This window comes from Labeo rohita, chromosome 17 (assembly GCF_022985175.1).
Source record: "Labeo rohita strain BAU-BD-2019 chromosome 17, IGBB_LRoh.1.0, whole genome shotgun sequence".
Lineage (NCBI taxonomy): Eukaryota > Metazoa > Chordata > Actinopteri > Cypriniformes > Cyprinidae > Labeo > Labeo rohita.
This window is the reverse complement of record NC_066885.1, coordinates 32,064,088-32,087,498: the sequence shown is the minus strand read 5'-3', so window position 1 is coordinate 32,087,498 and position 23,411 is coordinate 32,064,088. Positions and strand designations below refer to the sequence as shown.

Here is a 23,411-nt window from a genome sequence, read left to right as displayed (position 1 = left end):
TAAAACTCTATCACGTGTTCAAATTTCTGTTCTGGCCTATATGCAAATTAGTGCATATTTATTTAGATAATGCATAAATTTGAAAACTTGCATAATTTTTTTTTTTTTTTTGCAAGTCTTCAATCAATCAACTGGGAAAGTAAGACGATATCTGTTATATAAATGTTTTACCCTATTCACCTGGGGTGTGTTGTCTTAACAGTAAATGCGCACAGCTTTCAATAACACGTCATTATTCATGACAATATGGTGCATGAAAACAAAAAGCAGAACTGGCTTTAGAATCCCTGATATGAGATTTAAACCAAAACAAACACTTGCAGCAACGTGGCATAGCCACACACAGAAAACTAAAGATGATGGGAAGCAAACCACCACATTACACCCTGGGGGAAAAACAATGACAGCGGCAACAAAAACCTGTTAGTTTCACTCTGAATGAGAAGCATTGAGCTGACAGCAGTAAATAAGGGTTCTTTTATGTCCTTGCACCTCCCTGGGTTTCCATTTGGTGGAATAGATCGTTTGTAGGCCTTGCACCAGCATCTCCAGTCATTACACCCCATAAAGCAGGCTCATTAAGCCCAGACTGGAGTCACATTTATGGGGTTGCCAGCACATCGGCATTCCTCCTTTAGTGATCAATCCAATAAAGCTGATTCAATCTTTGGGCAAGTCTCTGAGATTCTATTTATAAGTGTGAAATTTTAATGCTAAAGCCAGAAAACTGCACTTTGCACTTTCTGGAATAAAAAACTTTGGCAGAAGGGGTCCTGTTGCTGGGGAGTATATGATGGACGAGTATGGGAATTCGTTGCTTTCCAGTAATGCTTAAATAAAAAAGGGATGCATCAACTCACAGGTTTTTCCATTCTCCGACATGCGCTTGCCCTCTCCAGGAGCGTATACTGGCACCACTGTTACTGTGTACTCCGTATCAGACAGCAGGTTCTTCAGAACTGTACTGGTGGTGCTTCCAGGAACCTGGACCTGAGAACATTAAAAGAATAAAAGATTTTCATCTTCTATTCTCTGCAAAATCACTCAATGCTTAGGATGGTTGAAAGAGTGTGGCTATGTGGTTGCTGAAGTGTTCTATGTGTACTTTAGTAAATTTCTAAGTACTTGTCTAAGTTTCTAAGTACTTGTCTAAGTGGTTGCTTACTGGTCCAAGTCAAAAGAGCCAAAATATAAGTCTCTGTGATAATCTGGCTTTCAGTGTACATCTATGGAATTTTTGCGTCATTAAAACTTAAAGCAAAACCAACTGAGAACCATGCCTAACCCTTGTATAATATTAAAATTCAGTGTTCCGGGTCAATCTGACCCAAAGTAAAACAGGTAAAAACAGCGAACATTTAACATTAGTACTTTTCACAGTTACGAAGTAATGAGAACATATGATTCTTAAAACTAATTGGTAACATTTTATTTTGATAGTCTTTAGACATTCTACTAATAGAAGCAACTACATGTCAACTAGCAGTCATTAGAGCATTAGTAGACTGTCTGCTTAATATCTTCTAACACTTTATTTTGATGGGTCCACAACATTCAAAATACTGACTATAAGAAACTTTTCAGGTATATGGCAACTTATTCTACTAACCCTAAACCTAACCTAATAGTCTGCTCTGAGAGTTAGTAGACATGTAGTTGCAAATGAATGAGAATTACTTGACATGTAGTTGCAAAGTTACTTATAGTTAGTAGAATGTCTAAAGTGAACTAACAAAATAAAGCGTAACCAACTATTTTTTAAATATTTGTTTTTCACAAAATGTCAAAATTATAAACAGTATTTTAATTTTTTTTTTTTTTTTACTTTAAACGTAACTTCTTTTTTTTTTTTTGCTTTCTTGAAGGTCAAACAGTAGAGTTTGTGCCAACAACGCCAAGATCATGGTTTTGATTTCCCGCTAAATACACATGCATAAACGGATACAAATATACCCCTTCAATGTAGCGCACATTTCTTCTAATAAAGGGGTTTGTCAAATGCATAAATGTAAATGTAAATACCCTCAGAGGGCAGTTGAAAAACTGACATAACAAAATAACTTTTTCTCAATTTCGGGTTGGTGCACCTGCCCCATGTCAAACAACCAAACATCACGATCGTAAAAAGAAATTTTGAACGCACATTCCACAACACCTCAAAACTTTGCAGTCAAGTTAATGACTCGAAATGAGAAATGGTCAAACAACTTCAAGAAAAAAACATCCTTGGGTTACCAGTACATTAGACGGCTCAAAAACACGGGTCAAATTGACCCGGAACGTAATATAAGACTTAAGAGGTGCCATGGGACGTACCATGTCTTCTGGGCCCCCTGTGACGGTCTGATAGTAAATCCTGTATTGCCGCACGCTCCCCTCAGCCGGCTCCCAGCGTACATTCAGAGTGCTGACCGTGGGGTCCGTGACCTGAAGGTTTCTCACACTGCCCAGTGGTACTATGGGAACATATTAAAGATGTTAAAACTCTATTCAGCATGTCAACAATGACCTCATTTATATAATTCACATACTATTTTAAAAATGCATTAATGTAGCTGGGTAACCAACAGGTCCTATGAATGTGGTAAAGTCACATGCTGGTCACATACATGTCTTTCCTTGGCCAGAAATGTCTTTGGCATCTCCACTCGCGTAGAGTGCAGCAACAGTGATGTAGTAGGGAGTGTCTGGAGTCAGTTTCTGCAGAATAACTGTGTTTTTCTTCCCTCCAACTTGTGTCTGTGACAGAGAGAATGAAGTGTTAAATGAGTCAAAGGATCAGCTCCACTATTTGTGTCTGTAGCTGTATCTGTGACGTAATGCTGAGAACCACAAAATCATTATCATCATTATTTTGACTCCTCAGCACTCATGCATTTACATTACTCTAAATTAGATTTTCATTTTCACATGATTTCAATTGTTGGATAAGTCAAAATCGTTTACTGTGGTGATCAACAGTATGTCTTTCTTTAGCGCAAAATATTCCTTTGAATAAGCTTAAGCAATCCTCAGCACTGCTGGATAATGTCGTGAACGGCACATCACATCACTGCAGATAGAACTGTTTTTCAGTGGAGGAAAACAGCGTGCAGTTTTATGCTGTTATTCCTATAACTGTTGCCAGTGTAAATCTGCCTTCTTGATGAAGAAAACAGAGGCTGGAAAATGACTTTAGTATAGAAAAACAACACCTCTGCACCCATTCAGATACCATGAAAACATGGAAAATAATATAATAGACAAAAACATCTTAAACGTCCTAAGATTGGCCGCTCTTAGCTGGACCAGCTAAAGCAGAACTCGCCACTGAAAAAAACAGCAACCTGTAGGGAATATTAAATGTGCATTCAGATATTCCCAGCCAGTGCTGCAATTCATATGAAATATAATGACAATAAAACAATGAATCATTACGTTTAAATCTATTCCTGTGCTTTAAATCGATGACATTAATGTAAGGAAATAATGCAAATTGCAGATCTAAGTTAACAGAAATATGTTTAAAAGTCTGGGGTCGGTAAGACTTTTTTGGGAATATTGCGAAATATTATTACAATTTAATAAGCTGTTTTTACAACTGCATTAACTGACTAATTATTTAAATAAAAAAAAAGGCTATATGATATATCTGTACTTTCAACAATGCACATGCCACATAGGACCATTTAAAACTAGCTCACAGCAAAAAGGTGATTAAAATGGTAATAAACTGTGAAGAGTGATATATATTTTTGACATATATACTTGATGTTGATAAAAATGCTCATCAGCATTATGATTATAACTACCAACAAGTATCAGCGCTTTTATAACCATAATTATCCTAATCTATCTCCAATGGATAAAAGTCTTCATCCTAATGGTAAACTCTTGAAGACTCTTTACCTAGGAATACTAGGCATTTCTATACAGTACTTGCATTAACAAGATGAAACCAACAGATTCATTACATGAATTATACTTTGTTTTGCACTGAATCAATAAATTAAAGGTGATGTGTACAATTCCTGATTCAAAACAATGTCAGAGTCCAAAACATCACTCAAATCACAACTGGAAGCAGTCAAAATCCCTGTGTTTTCCAAATGAATTAATGCTGGATAAATTGAATATAGATTAGTTTTTGTGTTTGGGAAACATCTGTGATTTGTTTGGTGGTGCTAATGGAAATGCTACACATCACCTGTAATAATGTCATCAGTCTGTCATATAATATAAACATAAAAAATGTTAAAATGTTCTTTACAGATTGTGATCTTCCTCCTGCAACCGGTACGTAGGTGATCCTGTAGTTCTGCACTCGCCCAGGAGCGTGATCCCATTTGGCAGTGAGGGAGGTGGTAGTTGCATTGAACACCTGGAGGTTTTGAGGAGGTCCACTAGGAGCTATAAGAAACAACATTTGATATATCACTTTTGGTTACGAACATATCCTTATATCCGTACGGAATCCAAATTTTCAAACGTCACGTATCTTAAAAATAACAGACTCACCGGGTGTAATAACCTTAGACACTGCAATCAGAAGAGCACAAAGAGAAAGAGTGAGAGTTTGTCAAATACACATGTGCCGTCTGAAGTGCAGTAAAAGGAAACAGTTTATCATCTGGATTTTGAGGTTTCTTACATGTGCGTTGGCTGCCCAGAAGATCTTCACTCTCAGATTCATCAGGGTAAATAGCAGTAACAGAAACATCATAGAGGGTGTCTGGCTCCAGGTTCTCCAGAAGGAGTGTGGTGTCTTCACTGTTCAGGATATCCTGAAGACGACAGCGGTATTAGCTGTTTACCAATACTGAGATAAATAATACTACTGCTAAATATTAACAATCACTATTACATGCACAGGTGTAAAAAGTACTGAGAACCTTGAAGTACAAGTTAAAGTACTATATAAAAAAAAAAAAAAAAAAATAGAACTAAAGAACTAAACTAAAACTAAACAAACTAAAAACCAAAACTTAACTATATAGATAAATTTTGAAAATAATAATAAAATGGCAGACAACAGTAACATAGTATATGTTACTGTGTGTACTCAGTAACATAGTATATTAGATATACACAGTTTAGGTAATGTAATCTGACTACTTATTGATTACTTTTAGATTACTTTTAATCAATAAATTATTAACAATCTACTGCCATTGTGTTAATAACATGTAATAATCAAGTAATCAATTAAAATGTAACTGTAATCTGATTGTGAGTATTTTAAAACATTATGTAATCTAGATTACATGTAATCACATACTACATTGCGTGTGTGTGTTTTTTTAAGTAAAATTGGAAACAAAAATTGTGCACAGATTATAATTTGTCTATTTAAAAATGTCATGTTTAATCCAGTGTGTTACTGGCCTTTTATGCAATTATTAGTGAAATTATTAGCAATTTCTTAGTAAAAACGGTTTCAAAGTAAACCCTACAACAATTTGTTTAAATGTATGCATCATATTTCACATATTCAGTAAATGCGATTTGAACAAGACACTTTAGAGCTGTTGATGTCAATATTAACAAAATCCAGAAGCAGCACACAAACTGCATCTGAAGTGGCATTTAGATGTATTTATGCAGACTGTTTAATGCAGCTCAGAGATGCCACAAATGCATTTACACTGCTGTTACAATTGCATAAATAATGTTGGTGAAATTCATGTTAAATATAAAATATACTGAATATGGAACTATGAAGTGATAATTTAAATATGTAACTAAAAACACACGCAGATGGGTGACAAGTCACTGTCTTAAGGAGGGACTCAGGGGAGGGAGGGATTGATTTTCTCATTCAACCAATTGTGATTAATTCAGAAATGACTTGCTGATTTCGAAACTCTTGCTATTTATGGCATAGAAAGATATGCTAAAAAACAGTAAGAGCAGTATACTACTCTTAAATTTTGAAAATAATAATAAAATGGCAGACAACAGAATTACTAAAACTTTCTAATTAAAATGAAATTGAAAAAGAAAAAAAATTCAAAATATGAATCAAAACTACAATAGTATCTCAATTATACTTAAAATCAGTATCCACATTTATTTGTAATTAATAATTCAAAAGTTAAGAAATTAAACTTTTTAAAAATTTCTTTAGCGTTTTGAATTGATTTCTGAAGAAATGTTCAGTTTGTATATATTTTATGTATTTTATAGTATTTTTCAAAACTGTTAAAAATACATTAGAAGCAGATTATTTTACATACACCTGAGATTTGAAAACAGTGATTTTTAGACAAATAATCAAGCCTAATCATGAACCATGTTCACACTTGACTCAAGTTCATCTATCAACAGCAATGGCTATTATGATTATTATTATTAATCATTATATTGCTGAAGTTTAGACTAACTCTGTGTCTGAGAAGACTAGTTCACCCCAAAATGAACAGTCTGTTATGATTTACTCACCCCTGTCTTTCGAAGTTACATTAGGATAAAGAAAAATACTGTTTCTGTTTTTAAATAACTTGAAAAAACACGTCATATAACATGTACTTTGTACTTTTAAGTCTACGTAAAATTGAAATGGAGTAAAAAGTATTATTTTTACTTTGTAAATGTAGCCAAGTTAAAGTACAAATATATTTCGCAAGTAAAGTACAGATTCCTCAAAACAACACTTAAAAGTACTATTACTCAAATACTTCTGAGTGTAATTTATACATGTAATATTTATGATTTTATGGGAAGAAGAGTAAATGCACAGTCAGACTCAAGTCTATAGTATTTCGACTTGATGAATCAGACCTCAAGTTTAGTCTCTGATGTCTTACATATTGAAAGTTGTTCTCTCCACTCTTGGTCCAGCCGACACGGTAGAGGGAGACATCAGGAGCGCCGTGTTCCCAGTGAGCTCTGAAACTTGTCTGGGTCACTTGAGAGAACCTCAAGTTCTTTGGAGCAGGGACAACATCTAGAACAAAAGGGATGATGGATTGAGTTTCAGGTTACAATCAAACACTTGAAACATTTAGCAGTGTTATTTCATTTTTACAGAGGTTATTAATAGATAAAGGATCCTGGGCTTGTTACCTGTAGTGGCTTGGTTAAGCATTGGGTTTCCAGTCCCAGAATCATACACGGGAGTCACAGCCACATCATATTCCGTTTGGGAAATGAGATTATCCAGTCCTCTAGATGTTACATCTCCGTTAACTTCAAGCTAAATTGAAACATAAGAAGTGCAGTTATGGACAGGAGGTAAAGTTTTGGCTGGTTAGCACTGGCAGTTACCTTGCAGATGGGTAGATTGGTAGGTTACTTACAAATTATAATCTGTTTCCAAAGAACTTGGTGCAAAGTGTACTCAGTAACATAGTATATTAGATTACACAGTTTAGGTAATGTAATCTGACTACTTATTGATTACTTTTAGATTACTTTTAATCAATAAATTATTAACAATCTACTGCCACTGTGTTAATAACATGTAATAATCAAGTAATCAATTAAAATGTAACTGTCATCTGATTGTGAGTATTTTAAAACATTATGTAATCTAGATTACATGTAATCACATACTACATTGCGTGTGTGTGTTTTTTTAAGTAAAATTGGAAACAAAAATTGTGCACAGATTATAATTTGTCTATTTAAAAATGTCATGTTTAATCCAGTGTGTTACTGGCCTTTTATGCAATTATTAGTGAAATTATTAGCAATTTCTTAGTAAAAACGGTTTCAAAGTAAACCCTACAACAATTTGTTTAAATGTATGCATCATATTTCACATATTCAGTAAATGCGATTTGAACAAGACACTTTAGAGCTGTTGATGTCAATATTAACAAAATCCAGAAGCAGCACACAAACTGCATCTGAAGTGGCATTTAGATGTATTTATGCAGACTGTTTAATGCAGCTCAGAGATGCCACAAATGCATTTACACTGCTGTTACAATTGCATAAATAATGTTGGTGAAATTCATGTTAAATATAAAATATACTGAATATGGAACTATGAAGTGATAATTTAAATATGTAACTAAAAACACACGCAGATGGGTGACAAGTCACTGTCTTAAGGAGGGACTCAGGGGAGGGAGGGATTGATTTTCTCATTCAACCAATTGTGATTAATTCAGAAATGACTTGCTGATTTCGAAACTCTTGCTATTTATGGCATAGAAAGATATGCTAAAAAACAGTAAGAGCAGTATACTAGTGTGCAGTTTCAAATTTAGCATCTGTCTTTACGAATGCCTTATTGAATCACTGACTCACCAAAAACGTTGAATCATTTAGGAATGATGGTATTTCAAAACCAGACTGTCCTACCTAAAACCAGATGGTGATGTGATGCATTTTTTGCTAGAGAGGGGTTGACGTTGAGAGAAACAATGCAGCCTCAATAGATATGCAAGCACTTTAAGTTCCTGCAGAATTAGATCTGATCTTTGATCCAGTGGCGTATCATAATCATTTGTCAGGTAACAGGAGCTGCCGCCATCTGTCGGGTTTCTCAGGCTTCCATCCACCTGGACCCGCATTTGTGTGCATGTTTGTTTCATCTTTTTATCCCAGAACGAAGAGTTATGAGCTGAACTTAGTCATGATTAATGCCTCAGGATGTGGAGCAATGCTGAGGCCAAAACAGCCACTGAGAGTTAAAAAAAAAAAAAAAAAAAAAAAAAAAAAAAATCATTGGAAAAAAATCCCACCCGTAAAATACAAATCCCAAAGCACCGGATTGCTGTGTGCCACTCAAAACTCCAGCTTTTTTTTATCATCCGTCTGTTCTCGCAATCTTTGGTAGATGATCGCCGTAACCGAAGCTCTGGAGAGCAGCTGTACTCTCTCGGCAGCTGCCGTCTCCACTGACTTGTGCAACGTAATTGCTGATATGTTAAAAGGTCCCAAATCCATCAACATGAGTCTCTTACTTGGTTTTCTGCCTGGACGCATTGTGTAAACAGACAGGAATCTTTCCACAGGAAGGCCTCCATAGTGACACAGGAAGGCTTTGCACGTTTAACAACACGATTGCTGTTCAACAGCTGATAAACTGTCCACAAAATGAATCCCAAACGCAGCACTGCTCAACACGTGGATGGCACAGACCATTTCATTGTGATCGGTGTGATATGCTCATCCAAAAAAAGTAAATATCACATGAGCAAATTACTTTTACTATCAGCCCTCCAAAAGCCTATTGTGACTGTATTTGCTTTGAAAACTTTCTGCTTTCAGTGGTTATATATTGGAATCAGCAGATGAAATCGATTAGGATCATTCTGATATTAGAATAGAACTACATGTTGTTTAGGTAGCAATGCTGTAAAATCATTAAAAACTATGATTTAAACTTTTGACTTATGATTTTGTATTTAATATACAATTGGTCTGAACAAAACAGCAGATGGGCTGGATGAAAATTCAAATCTCTGACAGCAGGTGGTGATTTTGGAAGAACAGAAATACAGTGGTTACACTGTTTTCCCTGTTTGCAAGGAAGAGCTTGCACTTATGAAAACTACTTTTAGGCATTATACAAAGGTAAAATGAAAAGAAAATGCCATTGTAACTTCTCTACAAACAGTCAGTTGCAAGTTACAATGACATTTTCATTTCAGATGCTCATTCATATCATTACAAAATACATGAATGGCTTATTTCAATGTTACAATGAGCGAACTTTACCGAAGAGTTTGACCTTACCTCTTTCAACTCTCCCTCCTCTGGCTTATAAGTGATGATGTATTTCCGAACGGCGCCAGGCGCAGCATCCCAGTCCAGCTGCATGGTGCTGTGGGTAACATCTGTGATCCTCAACTCACCGGATGGAGGAATAGGCACTACAGATAAGGGAGAGATACAAAAAAAACAAAAAAAAACAGACAAACGATGAGAATCAGATAGGTGTGCTAAACATCCCTGCTGGGGGGAAGAAAGCCCTACTGCCACCTACGGGTCACCCCCCCGATCAGAGAGAGGGTCACTGGCGTAATTGCCAAACAGGGCGAAGATGGAAACGCTGTAGGCCGTGTTGGGACGGAGTTTCTTCAGCTGGACGTCAGTAACTGTTCCTTTCACACGCATCTGTGAAAGTCAACCACATCACAAATGAAAGGGATGGTGGAATTGTTCAAGGGAACATGTTGGAAAACTTATTTTTGCCACTGCTGAAAAGACCAGGTTGGACCAAGATAGAAATGAAATTCCAAGATAGTTTATGAATGGATGTTAAACCATAGTTATTACTATTAAATAAATGTACAAACAAACAAATAACTGTCAGTAATTACTAAAATAACACTAGGCTCTCGCAGCCATGATGATGTCGACCAAAATGAAAATCGAGTCAACAAAGGTTTAAAAGTTTCACAAAGTTTAGAATACCATAAAGAATCATGATCAAAAAGTAAATAAGGTTCTTTTTGATTTCATGTTGATGTTAAGTGATTCAAGAAGACATGCAGAACTGCGGGGGATTAGCATCCAAAACACAACATTTGCTGGTCTTTTCAGCAGGACATTTTTAGCACAAATTCCTTTAAAAAAAATCTATAAATCCTTTAAATTATTATTTTAGTCTTGACTGAGATATTATATCTATTTTATTATCCCAACAGTGCAAAAATGATTTTCTTACTCAGTATTTTTGTCTTGTTTTCCAGAACAAATATCTAAATGTTCCAAAATCATGATACACTTACTTAAGTCACAAAATAACTATATTATAAATATATATAAAATCAAGAGATGTATATTTTTTCTCTCTTGTTTTAAACAAACTCACTTAATTCTGAGACATTTTTTTTTATATAACAAGACTTCATTTAGCTTCTCATAAACACTGCAAAAACATATATGACCAATAAGTTATGACAACATGTGTTTTTACATTACTTGAATTCATCAAAATAAGTTGAGCAATTTTCAACCTTAATTTCTTACTTGTACAAAGTTTAACTTATTTTTAAGCCAGTTAGGTGTAATTTAAGTTGAAATTACTTAAACAGTTGACTTAAAAAGTTGATTGCACTTAAAAATTTAAGGCAGCTACTCTTTTTTTTATAGTGAATGTTTAAATAGACTGTCCTAGAAAACTAGACAAACATAAGAAAAACAGAGCAAGGAAAAATAAGAATAAGAAAATATTTTTTGCATTGAAGACATTTTGACTTTCTATCAACTATAACAAAAACTCTAAGCAATTTTTTACACATTTATTTATTTTTTCCTAATCAAAAAAAAAAAAAAATAGGAAGAAAGATTTTGAAACATCTGCTCTCTCAGACAAGCCCTGTGGACATCAGATTCAAGCCAGAAGTGACGTCGAGGCCTCTGGATCTTGAAATACTTGAAAGAGGAAATGTGCTAACAAGCCCCAAAGCGCTAATGAGCTGTTATTTTCCAAAAGCTGCAATGTAAAGGGCGTTTTTGAACCCAATAAATGTAGACATACCACCTGCGGTATCTACAATATCTCCAAAACTGTTTTCCATTTCCTCTATCTGCTACAGTATGTCATAGTTGTTGACAGATTTGAGCTGCATAGTACCACTGGGGTTCCATTAGAACATTTTGTCTCTTCCAGTAAGTCCTGATGAAAATTATTAGCATGTTTTGCATTTATTTTCTAAATAGTCAGCTTCAAGATTGGACTTTCCAAAAGGCTAACTAATTAGATGAGATGGGACAGCAGACTGGGCAGTGGTTGATATGTGTGGCATCACCATACCTCCTGTTCCACAGAGGGTTCAGTGGCATTAAGGGCGTTGTAGAGAAGCATGTAGCCTGTGGCCTCTTCGACCTCATCCCATCTCACATTCATGGTGGTGGAGCGCACTTTGTAGATGTTCATGTTCCTCACAGCACTGAGAGGCACTACAGAGAGGAACATGACTTTTCTCTCTTTCTTTTACGTAATTTGATCCCTGACTATCCATCTAAGCGGATTGAAGCTCGAACATGGAAGCATTCCAGGTAGAATGATGGATGTGTGACAAGATGGAATGGAACACCATGAGGGACAATGGTTGGATGAGAATGATCATGGAATACTCACGTGATGGAAATGATTGACAGATGGACAGACAAACAAATATGCAAATGTCAACACATAGATGACAAATGAAATAATACAATGACACTTTGCGATGCAAAGCAGCATCATGCCGTATAAAAACACAGTTGCTTTCAGAGCGCTGTGAAAGGAATGATGATGTTAGGGTTAAGTCATAATGTTAATTAAAAAAAAAAATTACATGTACATGCAATATTAGCACATACACATTGCATAGCATTTTATTTGCACTTTCTCAGTAACTGGCTAAACATCTGAAAATCTTGGTTTGTTAAACAGCAAAGATTATACTTAAATATCAATATTTCACTTTACAGAGGGAATCTCACAAAACCTGAATTGGATTAAAAAAAAATTGATAGAAAAACGCACTTTGAAAATAAAAATGAAAAGCATTTTCAGTACCATTATTGTTTTGTATTGACACATTATACATACCACACCAAGTTTGTGATAGGTAAGATTTGGTAATGTTTTTGAAAGAAGTCTCTTATGCTTAACAAGGCTGCATTTATTTGATCAAAAATACAGTAAAAACAGTAATACTGTTTAAAACATTTTTCTGTGTAATTTATTATTATTTAAAATGTAATTATTTAAAATGTAACTTATTCCTGTCAAAGCTGTATTTTCAGCATCATTACTTCAGTCTTCAGTGTCCTTCAGAAAAGATTCTAATATGTTGATTTGCTATCAATGTTGAAAAAGGTTGTGCTGCTACATTTTTTTTTTTTTTTTTTTTTTTTTGTAGAAACCATGATATATGTTATTTTTCAGGATTCTCTGGTGAATAGAAAGTCTAAAAGAACAGCATTTGTTGGAAATAGCAATCTGTTGTAACATTAGGCAAGGCAAGTTTATTTATATAGCACATTTTATACACAATGGTAATTCAAAGTGCTTTACATAAAAGGAATTATAATAATCATATAAAAATATTAATAATCACAACAATAAAAACAAGGAATTTAAACACTTTTAAAATGATTTAAACTTGCCATTATAAATGTATTTACTGTCACTTTTGATCAATTTAATGCATCCTAGCTGAATGAAAATGCTGAATGAAATATTAATTTATTATTTATTTATTTGACATGATTTTGTGAGATTCACCCAAGTATTGTATCATACAATACTTATAAAAGTGTCTTTGCAAAATAGTACTGTGGCAGTACCATGGCACAACAATGGTGTGAGACTGTAATACCACTGGTATTAAATGTTACTGTATTCAGATACCATGGTATTTCCATGGTACTCCAAGGTACCTTTAAGAGTATCATAGTCTTACCATGTAAAATGTCCAAAAAACAAGGTATTAATGCAATAAATGTTTATTACCATGGTATACAGAAGTGCAGAACCATATCCTCATTAATATGTATACTGCCCTAAGTGTGTTTTTAGACAATATTAGCATGAATCCTTTTTAATTTGTGATAATTTTGCACTGACAAGGGACAACACAAACTACAAAAACATATTTTATTACATAAACAGTTTATACATAGAAAAAACTATAATATTCATCAAACTATCACCATTAGCAGCTATTACAGCTCTGCATAATCTGGGCCTAAATTCATTGTATTCTAAAGCTATTAAGGTGTGCTGACCCAAAAATCTTTTAAAAACCTGGGCCAAGTTTAAACCAGTACCCAGGCATCACAGCTGGCAAAGGGGCATGTCTGACTTTGACATGTATATATTGCCATTATTATGTAATCAAAATGAAAATTATTATTGCTGCTCTTCAATGATAATGTCAACTTACTTTAATGTATTTGCACCAAAAAATGATAAGGATTTATGCTGATATCGTCCAAAACCACACTTTGCCAGGGGTGTTTCCAAACTTTTGGAGGGCAGAGTACTTCTAAAATAACAATTACATTTGTCCATTGTGAAAATCATTTTGAATTTTGCAATGTTTTGTCAGTGTCCTGATACATATCGTTGAGGATTTGGCTCTGCTGTTCAGGTGATGAGTGAATTGTGGATAAATGCACACTTACATGTCGTATCTGAGCCTTTGAGGGGGTCACTGCTCTCCTCTCCCACAACTGAGTAAACCCTCACCATGTACTCTGTCAGCGGAGTGAGACCCTCTAAGACCACAGTCGTCACTGCCCCGTCGACAAGCAACTGCAACAGAGCAAAAGTGAGAACTCACAAGAATAGGACACAACTGTGTTTGCAAAGAAAACAAATTAATCATTTCTAGGTCACATGAAAGTTAGCCTTTCCAAATTGTTTCCGGACTTACAGACTTCTGAAAAAATCTAGTTTTGGCTCAACATGAAATGCATCAAGCCCTACTTTGCCTTTCTTTGCTCTTTTTTGCTGTTAGTGTGCATTGCATAAATACTTTTAGATGAGTTGCACACTAAAGTTTAATATTTACAATTCGGGTTGCTTTAAATCCCTATCCCTAACAATGAGCAATAGTAATAGTGATGCTTTTTCAAACATACTGTATGACGTGTGCATACCGTTTGTATTTCACCTCCTGCGGTGCTCACATACTCTATTCTGTACTTCTCCACTGGTCCTTCAGGGCCGACCCAGGTGACACGGAAGGAGTAATGGGTCACTTCTGAGGTCGTTAGATCAGTGGGTGGCTCGGGGCCTCCTCCTGTGATGATAATGATGGTGATTAGAGTTTAACCTTTGACCCTTGACGTACTCCAACATTAGACTCACATCAGGGTTGTTTCTGAGCAAATATGAATTTGGTAAACACTGTCCTGCAATTCTGTGAACAAAATAAAGTTTTCAGTTCTTAATAATTTTAGAGTTATTTTGAGTTGTAGAGTGCATACAGTGATGTGTTCAATTAGTATTATGATTTTGAATATTTGTATTTCGGTTACACTCTATTTTCATAGTGGTTACACTTTATGGTAACACTTTAGTATAGGGAACAATTCCCACTAATAACTAGCTGCTTATTAGCATGTATGTTTCATAACATATTGGTTATTTATTAGTACTTATAAAGCAAATATTCTGCATAACCATATTCTACATCCCTAATCCTACCTGATACCTAAACTTAACAACTACATTACTACTAATAAGCAGCAAATTAGTAGGCAAAAGACAAAATTAATGGTTTGTTAATAGCGAGAATTGGACCTTAAAATAAACTGTGACCCACTTTATTTTGATGTCAACTAATTCTCATTAATTTGCAACTAAATGTCTACTAACTCTCATTAGAGAACTAGTAGATTGTTAGGGAAGGTTTAGGTTTAGGGTTGGTAGAATAAGTTGACATTCAACTTGCAAAGTTATGTATGAATAGCAGAATGTCTGTAGGGGGACCACTCAAATAAAATGTCAGCAGATATTAAGCACACAGTCTACTGAAAAGAAAAAAAATTAAAGAAAAGAAAAATCACTCATAAAGCATTGCATATAACGTACAGCGGAGTTGGCTGTGCTACTTTCAATCATCTTTTATTTGTGTGTATCTGAACATTTTATCAAAGATAAAATAAAATGTTTATGTAAGTGTTTACATTTTTAATCAGTGTTACACTCTTAATAATAAAGGTGCTTCACGATGAGAACCTTTTTTGGTTTAAATGGCTCCATAAAGAACCTTTAACATCTGAAGAATTCCACAGATTACAGATTTCTACAGATCCGAAACATTCTTCAGATTATAAAAAGGTAAAAAAGAGATGGTTCTTTAAAGAACCTTTGAATGAATGTTTCTTTGTGGATCCAAAAATGGTTCTTCTATGGCATCGCTGTGAAGAACCATTTAAAGCACCTTTATTTTTTGTAAGTCAATGTTGTTGTATTGTACCATTTTTTTTCCCAATTACATTTACAATCCTTCATGAGACTGTAGCTCTGAGAGTCTATATCAGAGTTTTTTCATGATTTTCTGGACACCTTTGTCCTTTTTCTTTGATTGTCAAATACATTTTTGCTTCAAATCCAATTTGAAAGTTTGTAATATTATGATCATCTTGGAGCTGGTTGTTTTGGTTCATGGCAGAACTCTTTAAATTTTCCCAGGGAAACATGTCTCATATTTTACTTTGCTACACTGAAAGAAGAGGAGAAGAATTTGCTTAAGAGATTACATGAGCTATAACACTGTAGCAGCCCAAACAGTGCTCTAATGTGTCTTGAAATGGCAAAAGATAATACTAATGAGTCAAAAGTTCAATGTGCATTAGAGTATTAACAGCATCACATCTTGTTTCAGTTTCTGACAGTTAGGGGCATTTCTAGACTGGAGTGCTTCTAACCTACTTTTTTGTTTGTTTGTTTTGTTTTTGGTTGGGTTGAGTTTGGAACGTCTGTCTGTGCCTGGATCAGGTTTCAGAGTGTCAAAGTTTCTTCATGCAAAGGTCAAAGCCTTAGGGATTCAATTTTGTAAAAAGGAAAAAAAAGGAAGAGAACAGGAAGGACTAATTCTTGAAACTTTTAGGACGTAGCTGTTGATAGTGCCCCATCAGCACGCCCCATCAACATAATGACACTGCATTTTAGCCACAATTCACCACAGTTAAATAGCATATAGTATTAGCATAAGGATTTTTAAGGATTTGAAAAGTCCACTTTAGACATTCTACCAACAATAAGTAACTTGATGCAAATGCATGTCAATTAGCTGTCATTAGTGCATTAGTAGACTGTCTGCTTAACATCTGCTAACACTTTATTTTGATGCTCCTACAACAGGCATTCTATTGACTATAAGTAATTTTGCATCTACATATCAGCTTATACTAACCATAACCCTAAAAACTAATAATACTAATAACTAATAAAAGTTAGGTGGCATTCCAAAATTACTTTACTAGTAAGCAGAATGTCTAAAGAGCACTATGAAATATCAACAATACCATCACACAATAATCTCAGATCTTACGGTAGGTCTTTGTTGAAAGCTTTATAAAAATATAAAACTTTCTCTGTGTATGAGATTTTTTGTCTGTTGCGCTCTAATGAACTATGCTACACCTGGCTGGAAAACTGCAACCATGAACTGTTAATCACCTAAAGCCTACTTGTAGACCTGGTCTTCATACTTTTTAATCAAAAAATGATAAGACGTTCTTATGAAACAGATTCTTTACAAAGCTGAATTAAGGCTGTTCTAAAATTCTGAATAACAATGTAATGCAGAATAAATGCCAGAATAAATTGTGCCTGTTCTGACCAACATCAACATCTAGTTTTAAAGTTTGCAGCTGTAATTTTAGTGCAAAAGCATTTATGCCACCTCTGATCAGCCTGTCTAAAAGACACCTTAACGCAACTTTAGGAGCACTTATATGCCACCTTACTGTATACTATATACTGTATCTTTCAGCCTCATTGTCTTAGAGAGCATGATCTCAGTAATACCTGGACCCTTGACACTGTTACACAGGTTGTTTGTCAGGTCGTCTACGATGTCCAGCAGGAAGGAGAAGTCAGCCACATTGTACATGTGGATGTCATCGGGGTCGGAAGCGATGGTTCTCAGCTCATTCTCATCTGCGTTCTTTACACCTGGAGATCAAAACCAAAGCTAGAGTGTCTTACACTGACCATTCATATCAGAGCAAGTCTTTATGACTGTAAGCAGAAACCAGTTCTCACCAATGGCGTACAGCTCAATGCCCTGGTCGCGTAGGTTCTGAGAGTTGACCACAATGTCATCCTGAGACTTGCCATCAGTAACCAGGACACCGATCTTCCGAGAGTTTGGACGCATTCCAACATTAGCCTTGAAATTGTTCTGAAGGATGTAGTTTAAAGCAAGGCCTGTGGAATCAGAGAATATGAGAAATTTTAGTCTAAATATACAATAAGGCCTCTAAATGATCAACATGATAAAAACTTGAAAAAAACTTTTTGTCTACTACATGCCTTCTGTTAGTCAAAGGTCTTTTAGTATAATTGTACAAACGGTACCTTCATCTCGTGCTTCATGTGTTTTTTGCTGTGAAGTATTTTTGATTTTTATAAAGTAAACATAAAAATTAATTTGATATTGTTAGTAATATTTCAAGATGAACATTTACTGCACCAAAGCAGCTTAGCTTTACTTGATTACCCAGACATAATTTTTGTCGAAAAATCATGTTCAAATGATGTTCAAGCTGCATCAGCAGATTTGTGCGAACATAGACGCATTTATGTAAATCGCCGGGTGCATTTCCTTTTAAAATGAAAGTTACGTTAATCCTCTGCATCTTCAGCGACTCAGATGTCGGAAGTAAATGATGACTGCTATGATCATTATTACATCCAGTAACAGAACACCTCAATCGCTCAATCGGAGATATTCTTGTCTTCCCCTGCACCGGAGTCGACACAATGGCCGGATTGTTACAGCTCAGTCAGGGCTGGTCTAAGGTAAGACGGTCATGTCAATCACCTATCGTGGGAGCTGCCTTTGTCGGTGTGGGAGAAAGCTGAGAATGGCTTGATTTGAAAAAGGGGATATTTCTTAAAACCACTGGGTGGATTTTTATCATAATAGGGTGGTTGTGTACACACACTGCCAACACACATTTATGTTTAAACAACATGTAAAAGTGAGTTTTGCATCAGATGACCCCTTTAAATATTCTCTAAAAAAGAAACTGTTCTTTTTTTCTAAGTGACAACATGACAAGCAGAATATAAACTTTCCATACAAACTTTAGAATTGCACCACAAATGAAGTGTTTAGTCTGACAATTTAGATGAGAATAAAATATGACTCACCAGTCAGAGTGTTTCCTCCTTTGTAGGGTAGATTGGCCACAGCATCCAGCAGCTCTTTTCTGGTTTTGTGGGAGTTTAGGTGCCATTCAGTCTTAGGGTCTCCGCTATATTGTGCCAGACCTATAAATGGACAAATTCAGCATTCATAATTACACCCAGAAGAAGATGCCAATGCTCAGATGCTTCTCTATCATAGTATTTTCTCTCAGATATTTATCCTAAAATGTTTGAAGAGAAATAAAACATTAATGAAAAACAAATGAGTGAACATTTGGCATACAGTGAGAGTACAGGGCTACGAGATACATGTGCATTGCAGATCATAGACTTTTAAGAGAAATTTTAAGAGAACTAATGAGGTTATACTGAGATCTGACTTTTGATTGCACAATGTAGTGTCTTGGATTACTCAAAGTTTGAAACATTCTTCTGAAACTCTATAGCACACAAGCAAGTAATTTTCTCAGGAGAAACAACCAAAAAAAAAAAAACATTATACTGGAGAGAACTCAAGAGACTAGGCGATTTTGTGATTTCTCTTTCCTATGCATGGCACTATTCTGGGTCTTCTCACTAATATGGGATTCGGGGTAAATTTCTCTTACCAATCTGGACACGATCTGGCCCGATGTCAAAGGAACCCACCATGCGACCAATGAAAGCCCTTATGGTCTTGAAGTTCAGACGACCAATGCTCCAAGATCCATCAACAAGCAGGATAATATCAGCCTGGGCTGTGGTTTTGCACTTTACTTCTGTTTGACCAGGGAACAATTCAATCAGTCAGTTATTTATCATAAAAGTAATAATAATAATAATTAAAACAAGTATTAATTAGATGTAAACATGGAAATGGATTGTGATTTGTGACGAAGGATCAGAATTTAGACATTCAGACTCAAGAGTTTGGACTTGGACACACAAAACATTCACACAGTCATGCAAAGCATGACAAAACTCTTTATTTGGTATTTTGAAACACATTTTTTACATATTATTTTAAATAACATCTTTTAAACGATAAATTCCATTTCTGTAAGAGATGTCTTTGTCTGTGTCCCATCTTGCTGTCTTCCCAGACACCTGAATAAAGAGAAAAGAGAGGGAAAGTCCTGCCCGTCTGGCCCTGCTTAAAGAGAACATGTTGCATAATTGTCTGATTTATGGGTCATTCCCTCAAGAATGAAAAAAAGCATTGATGGATAACATTCAGTGGATATGATCAGCTAATATTTTAAAATGCTGAGGTTATTATGTTTATGAAATGTGTTATCAAGACACATACCTGTGTGGGAATTTCTTAGTAGCAATAAAACAAATTATCTAAGGCTTTAAAAGAGATTTATTAGACAAACAGGTGCTTATCCTCAATTGTAATGTGGAATTCTCACATTTAAGTTACGACTGCTAGTGCCTTAAACACTAAAGCCAGGAACATACTTTAGGCAAGTAAGCAAACACAGATGTATATTGGTCAATGCATTGCACACACAAAATCTGCAAGCAAAACTAAAGTATGAGACAACTTAAATATGCTTTAAATTAAACACTTCACCTTTAACAAGCTAATGAGTGCAATCAAGAGTCAGTAATCTTCCCTCTCCACATTATTAGAAAGCCACTGTGAAATGTTCTCTTGAATAATAAATGTCAGTGAATAACTGAAAGGATCTACCACAGTACAGACGCAGTATAGGTGGGCTTCCTAAAACACGTCCAGGCTGCTCAGTTTGGGTCAGTAGGATTTTTAAAATGTTTTTGGAAGAGGTCTCTTATGCTCACTAACCCTTTATTTGATCAAAAATACAGTAAAACAGTAATATTATGAAATATTTTCACAATTCTTTTTACAATTATTACAATTTACTGTTTTCTACTACAATATATTTTAATCCTGTGACACAAAACTGAATTTTCAGCATTGTTACTGCAGTTTTCAGTGTCACATGATCCTTCCATTTCTAATTATGTTGAAAGCAGTTTTTGCTGCTTAAAATGTAAACTATGAACAAGATTCTTTGATAAATAGAAAGTTCAAAAGAACAGATTTTTTTAAATAAAAATCTTTTGTAAAATGATAAATGTCTTTAATGTTACTTTTGATCAATTTAATGTGTCTTTGCTGAATAGAAATATTAATTTAATTCCAAAAAAAAAAAATTACTTTTGAATGCTAGTGTATATGTTTACACATAGTTGAGCCAAAATGTTATAGACAATATTGAAGATCTGTCATCAAGAATCTAATTTATCACTGAAAATAACCTGAAGATGCTGAGATTTAAAACAATTAAAGAAAAAAAAAACTGTTACAAACAGATAAAAACACAGATACAACTTTTGCTTTTAATAGCGTATTAATAGGTAGTCAATTTAAAAGTTAACTAATGCAGATAACTAAGGTTAATAGAACCTCATTGTTAACTTATACATCCTGTATTTTAACTATGACTTTTGGAACCAGTGTAAACCATGCACCAATATTTCCATAGAATAAGCCAAAAAAACACATTATTGTCACTGATGTACTTTTTTGTTAGTGCCTTTCGCATGCAAATGACAAGCTGCGCATTACACCTCAGAGCTCTTGTCTGGGAATGTTTGCCTTTCCCTCTCCTGCTGGTGTCGGCCGACCCTCACCATCGGATCTGTTTCCAATTAGGAGCAACATTCCAGACCAGGGTCAGTCGATCATGTGCAAAGCCTTCATTTTGTATGTCACTTTTTTCCTAACCAAGTTGTAAAGCATTAGTAATTGTGAGCAGATAATCTTTCTCGCTCTTGAAATTCAAGAGTCCTTCCATGCGACGGCAGAGACATGGCTACCATGTGGTGCAGTCACCCTGTCTGCTCTTTCACAACACAATTAGCTGTGCTGAAAGGTATTTGCCATTACTCAAAGCACCAGACTGCGGCCTACTATTCCGATTCAAAACTGACAAGGAAATTATGCATTGTTATAAATGGACTCGCTAAATGCACAGCAGACGCTACCGATTTGTTCCATATATCTTATGTTACAAAATGAATGGTGCATGCTAAATGTTTTGGAACTCAAGTAACTTTCTACATATTGAGCTGAATACTCTGCAGTAACATGAGATCTGACTGGTTTATTTGGGAGGGGTGAAGAACCTGAGTCAGAGTGAGAGTAGGTTTTTATTAATCTTACCTGGAGTTTCAAAGGCTGGAAAATCAGGGGCGTCAGAGAGGGTGGTCTTCTCCTCTCCAGCCAGCGGCATACTCTCTCCTCCATCAAACATACCAAACACACTCACTGAATACTTAGTACCGGCCCTGAGATGAGAGCAGCACAAATCAGTCAACAATCTCATCTATCAACCTTAAAAGGCTTATAGATCACAATGCAATGGTTTTCACATGACATCACACCCTTACAGGAACGGCCACCTGGAGGGCAAAACAAGGCTTTCTCTACTGTCCACTAGCTATTTTTTACTCATATACTAAGACTTTGATTTTAAAAGACTAAATTTAGTATATGTGATATTGGTAATGCATACTATATACATGCAAGCACTCAGAATACAAAAACAGCATTCTAAATTGCATGTTAAATATTTTCCTTTAGAAAACTATTATAATGAAATGCTTAATGTGGCTTAATGCTTTAAGACAGTGAAATGAGAAAACCAAATTGAGTATACACCTTATTAATAAAACATAATGGCCCTCATTTATGAAACGAACGTACGGTCGTTTCTACACAAAACTTGGGATTCATCAATATGGATGTGAGTGGCGTCTATGATCAAATCTCACGTCAGGTCTGAGCTTGTGTACGCAAGTTTTTGAGTTAGCCTGAATGTGCGTGCAGCATAGAGAATTTCGGAGCATTGTATAATAACAGCATTTTGTTCATTTAGATTATTTTCCTGACCGACAAACAAAGCTTTTTTTAGATTTTTAGGGTCCTAGATTTATATGCGCATAAACAACAGACCATGAGGATTCATATCGTCATCGTCACATCACCCACCTGCCACATTTCGCTGAACGGAGAAAAACAGAAATTATAAAAGGAATAAAATAAATAGGGCTAGCCTACAAAATATATTTCTCTTAAATAATTAACAGATTAACAAAAGGAAAAAAAAAAAACTCTGCGACAAGTCTAGGCCACTTTCGTTTTGTGACACTCTTAATGCATTTTATTTGTTATATATTTACTTTATTAAATGTAACTAATCGCGCAGGCACCTCATGCGCAAACACGCAAATTTCAGCATTGCTAACTTCACATTTTAGCCATTAATCAAACTAAAATGCAGGCAAGCAAACATAAAAGTTACACTGCTCAATTTAAAAGGTCCGCTGTAAAATCAGCATACAGCGCCAAAATAAACATTTTTACACATGTGAAGGATGATTTACGTGAATATTGGAACACAAGTGAAGTATAAAGACTTGTTTACATCATGGATAATAATTTTTTGTTTATGTCTAAATATTGTTATTTTATTTTTTATTTTGCATTTCAACAACATCATGGACAATAGTTAAGCAACTAAATGTTACATGGCAAAGAATGGAAACATTTGGATGTCGACGAGAGGCTTGTGAGCCCAATGCTGTTTAGTTTCGCTTTACTCATTTATTCATTTTAGCTTGACATTTGTATTCT

The 23,411-nt window shown here is 35.1% G+C and overlaps 1 protein-coding gene across 5 annotated transcripts in view; it reads right to left on the bottom strand.

The window, feature by feature from the left end:
- col12a1a (collagen, type XII, alpha 1a) overlaps positions 1-23,411 on the bottom strand; it is a 75,036-nt gene that overhangs the window by 31,061 nt on the left and 20,564 nt on the right. For 3 of the 5 annotated variants that reach the window (XM_051132904.1, XM_051132905.1, XM_051132906.1), the window contains exons 17-32: positions 21,939-22,063; positions 19,372-19,521; positions 18,767-18,886; positions 17,654-17,818; positions 17,417-17,563; positions 14,536-14,678; positions 14,059-14,188; positions 9,670-9,806; positions 7,045-7,174; positions 6,786-6,925; positions 4,631-4,763; positions 4,498-4,518; positions 4,250-4,389; positions 2,610-2,739; positions 2,317-2,456; positions 861-990 (exon numbers count right to left, since the gene is read on the bottom strand). In XM_051132904.1, coding sequence (XP_050988861.1) covers positions 861-990; positions 2,317-2,456; positions 2,610-2,739; positions 4,250-4,389; positions 4,498-4,518; positions 4,631-4,763; positions 6,786-6,925; positions 7,045-7,174; positions 9,670-9,806; positions 14,059-14,188; positions 14,536-14,678; positions 17,417-17,563; positions 17,654-17,818; positions 18,767-18,886; positions 19,372-19,521; positions 21,939-22,063 — 2,081 coding nt within the window. Of the gene's footprint in view, positions 1-860; positions 991-2,316; positions 2,457-2,609; positions 2,740-4,249; positions 4,390-4,497; positions 4,519-4,630; positions 4,764-6,785; positions 6,926-7,044; positions 7,175-9,669; positions 9,807-9,926; positions 10,051-11,695; positions 11,842-14,058; positions 14,189-14,535; positions 14,679-17,416; positions 17,564-17,653; positions 17,819-18,766; positions 18,887-19,371; positions 19,522-21,938; positions 22,064-23,411 lie in introns of all 5 variants that reach the window. The other 2 variants (XM_051132909.1, XM_051132908.1) reach the window with 2 other exon arrangements.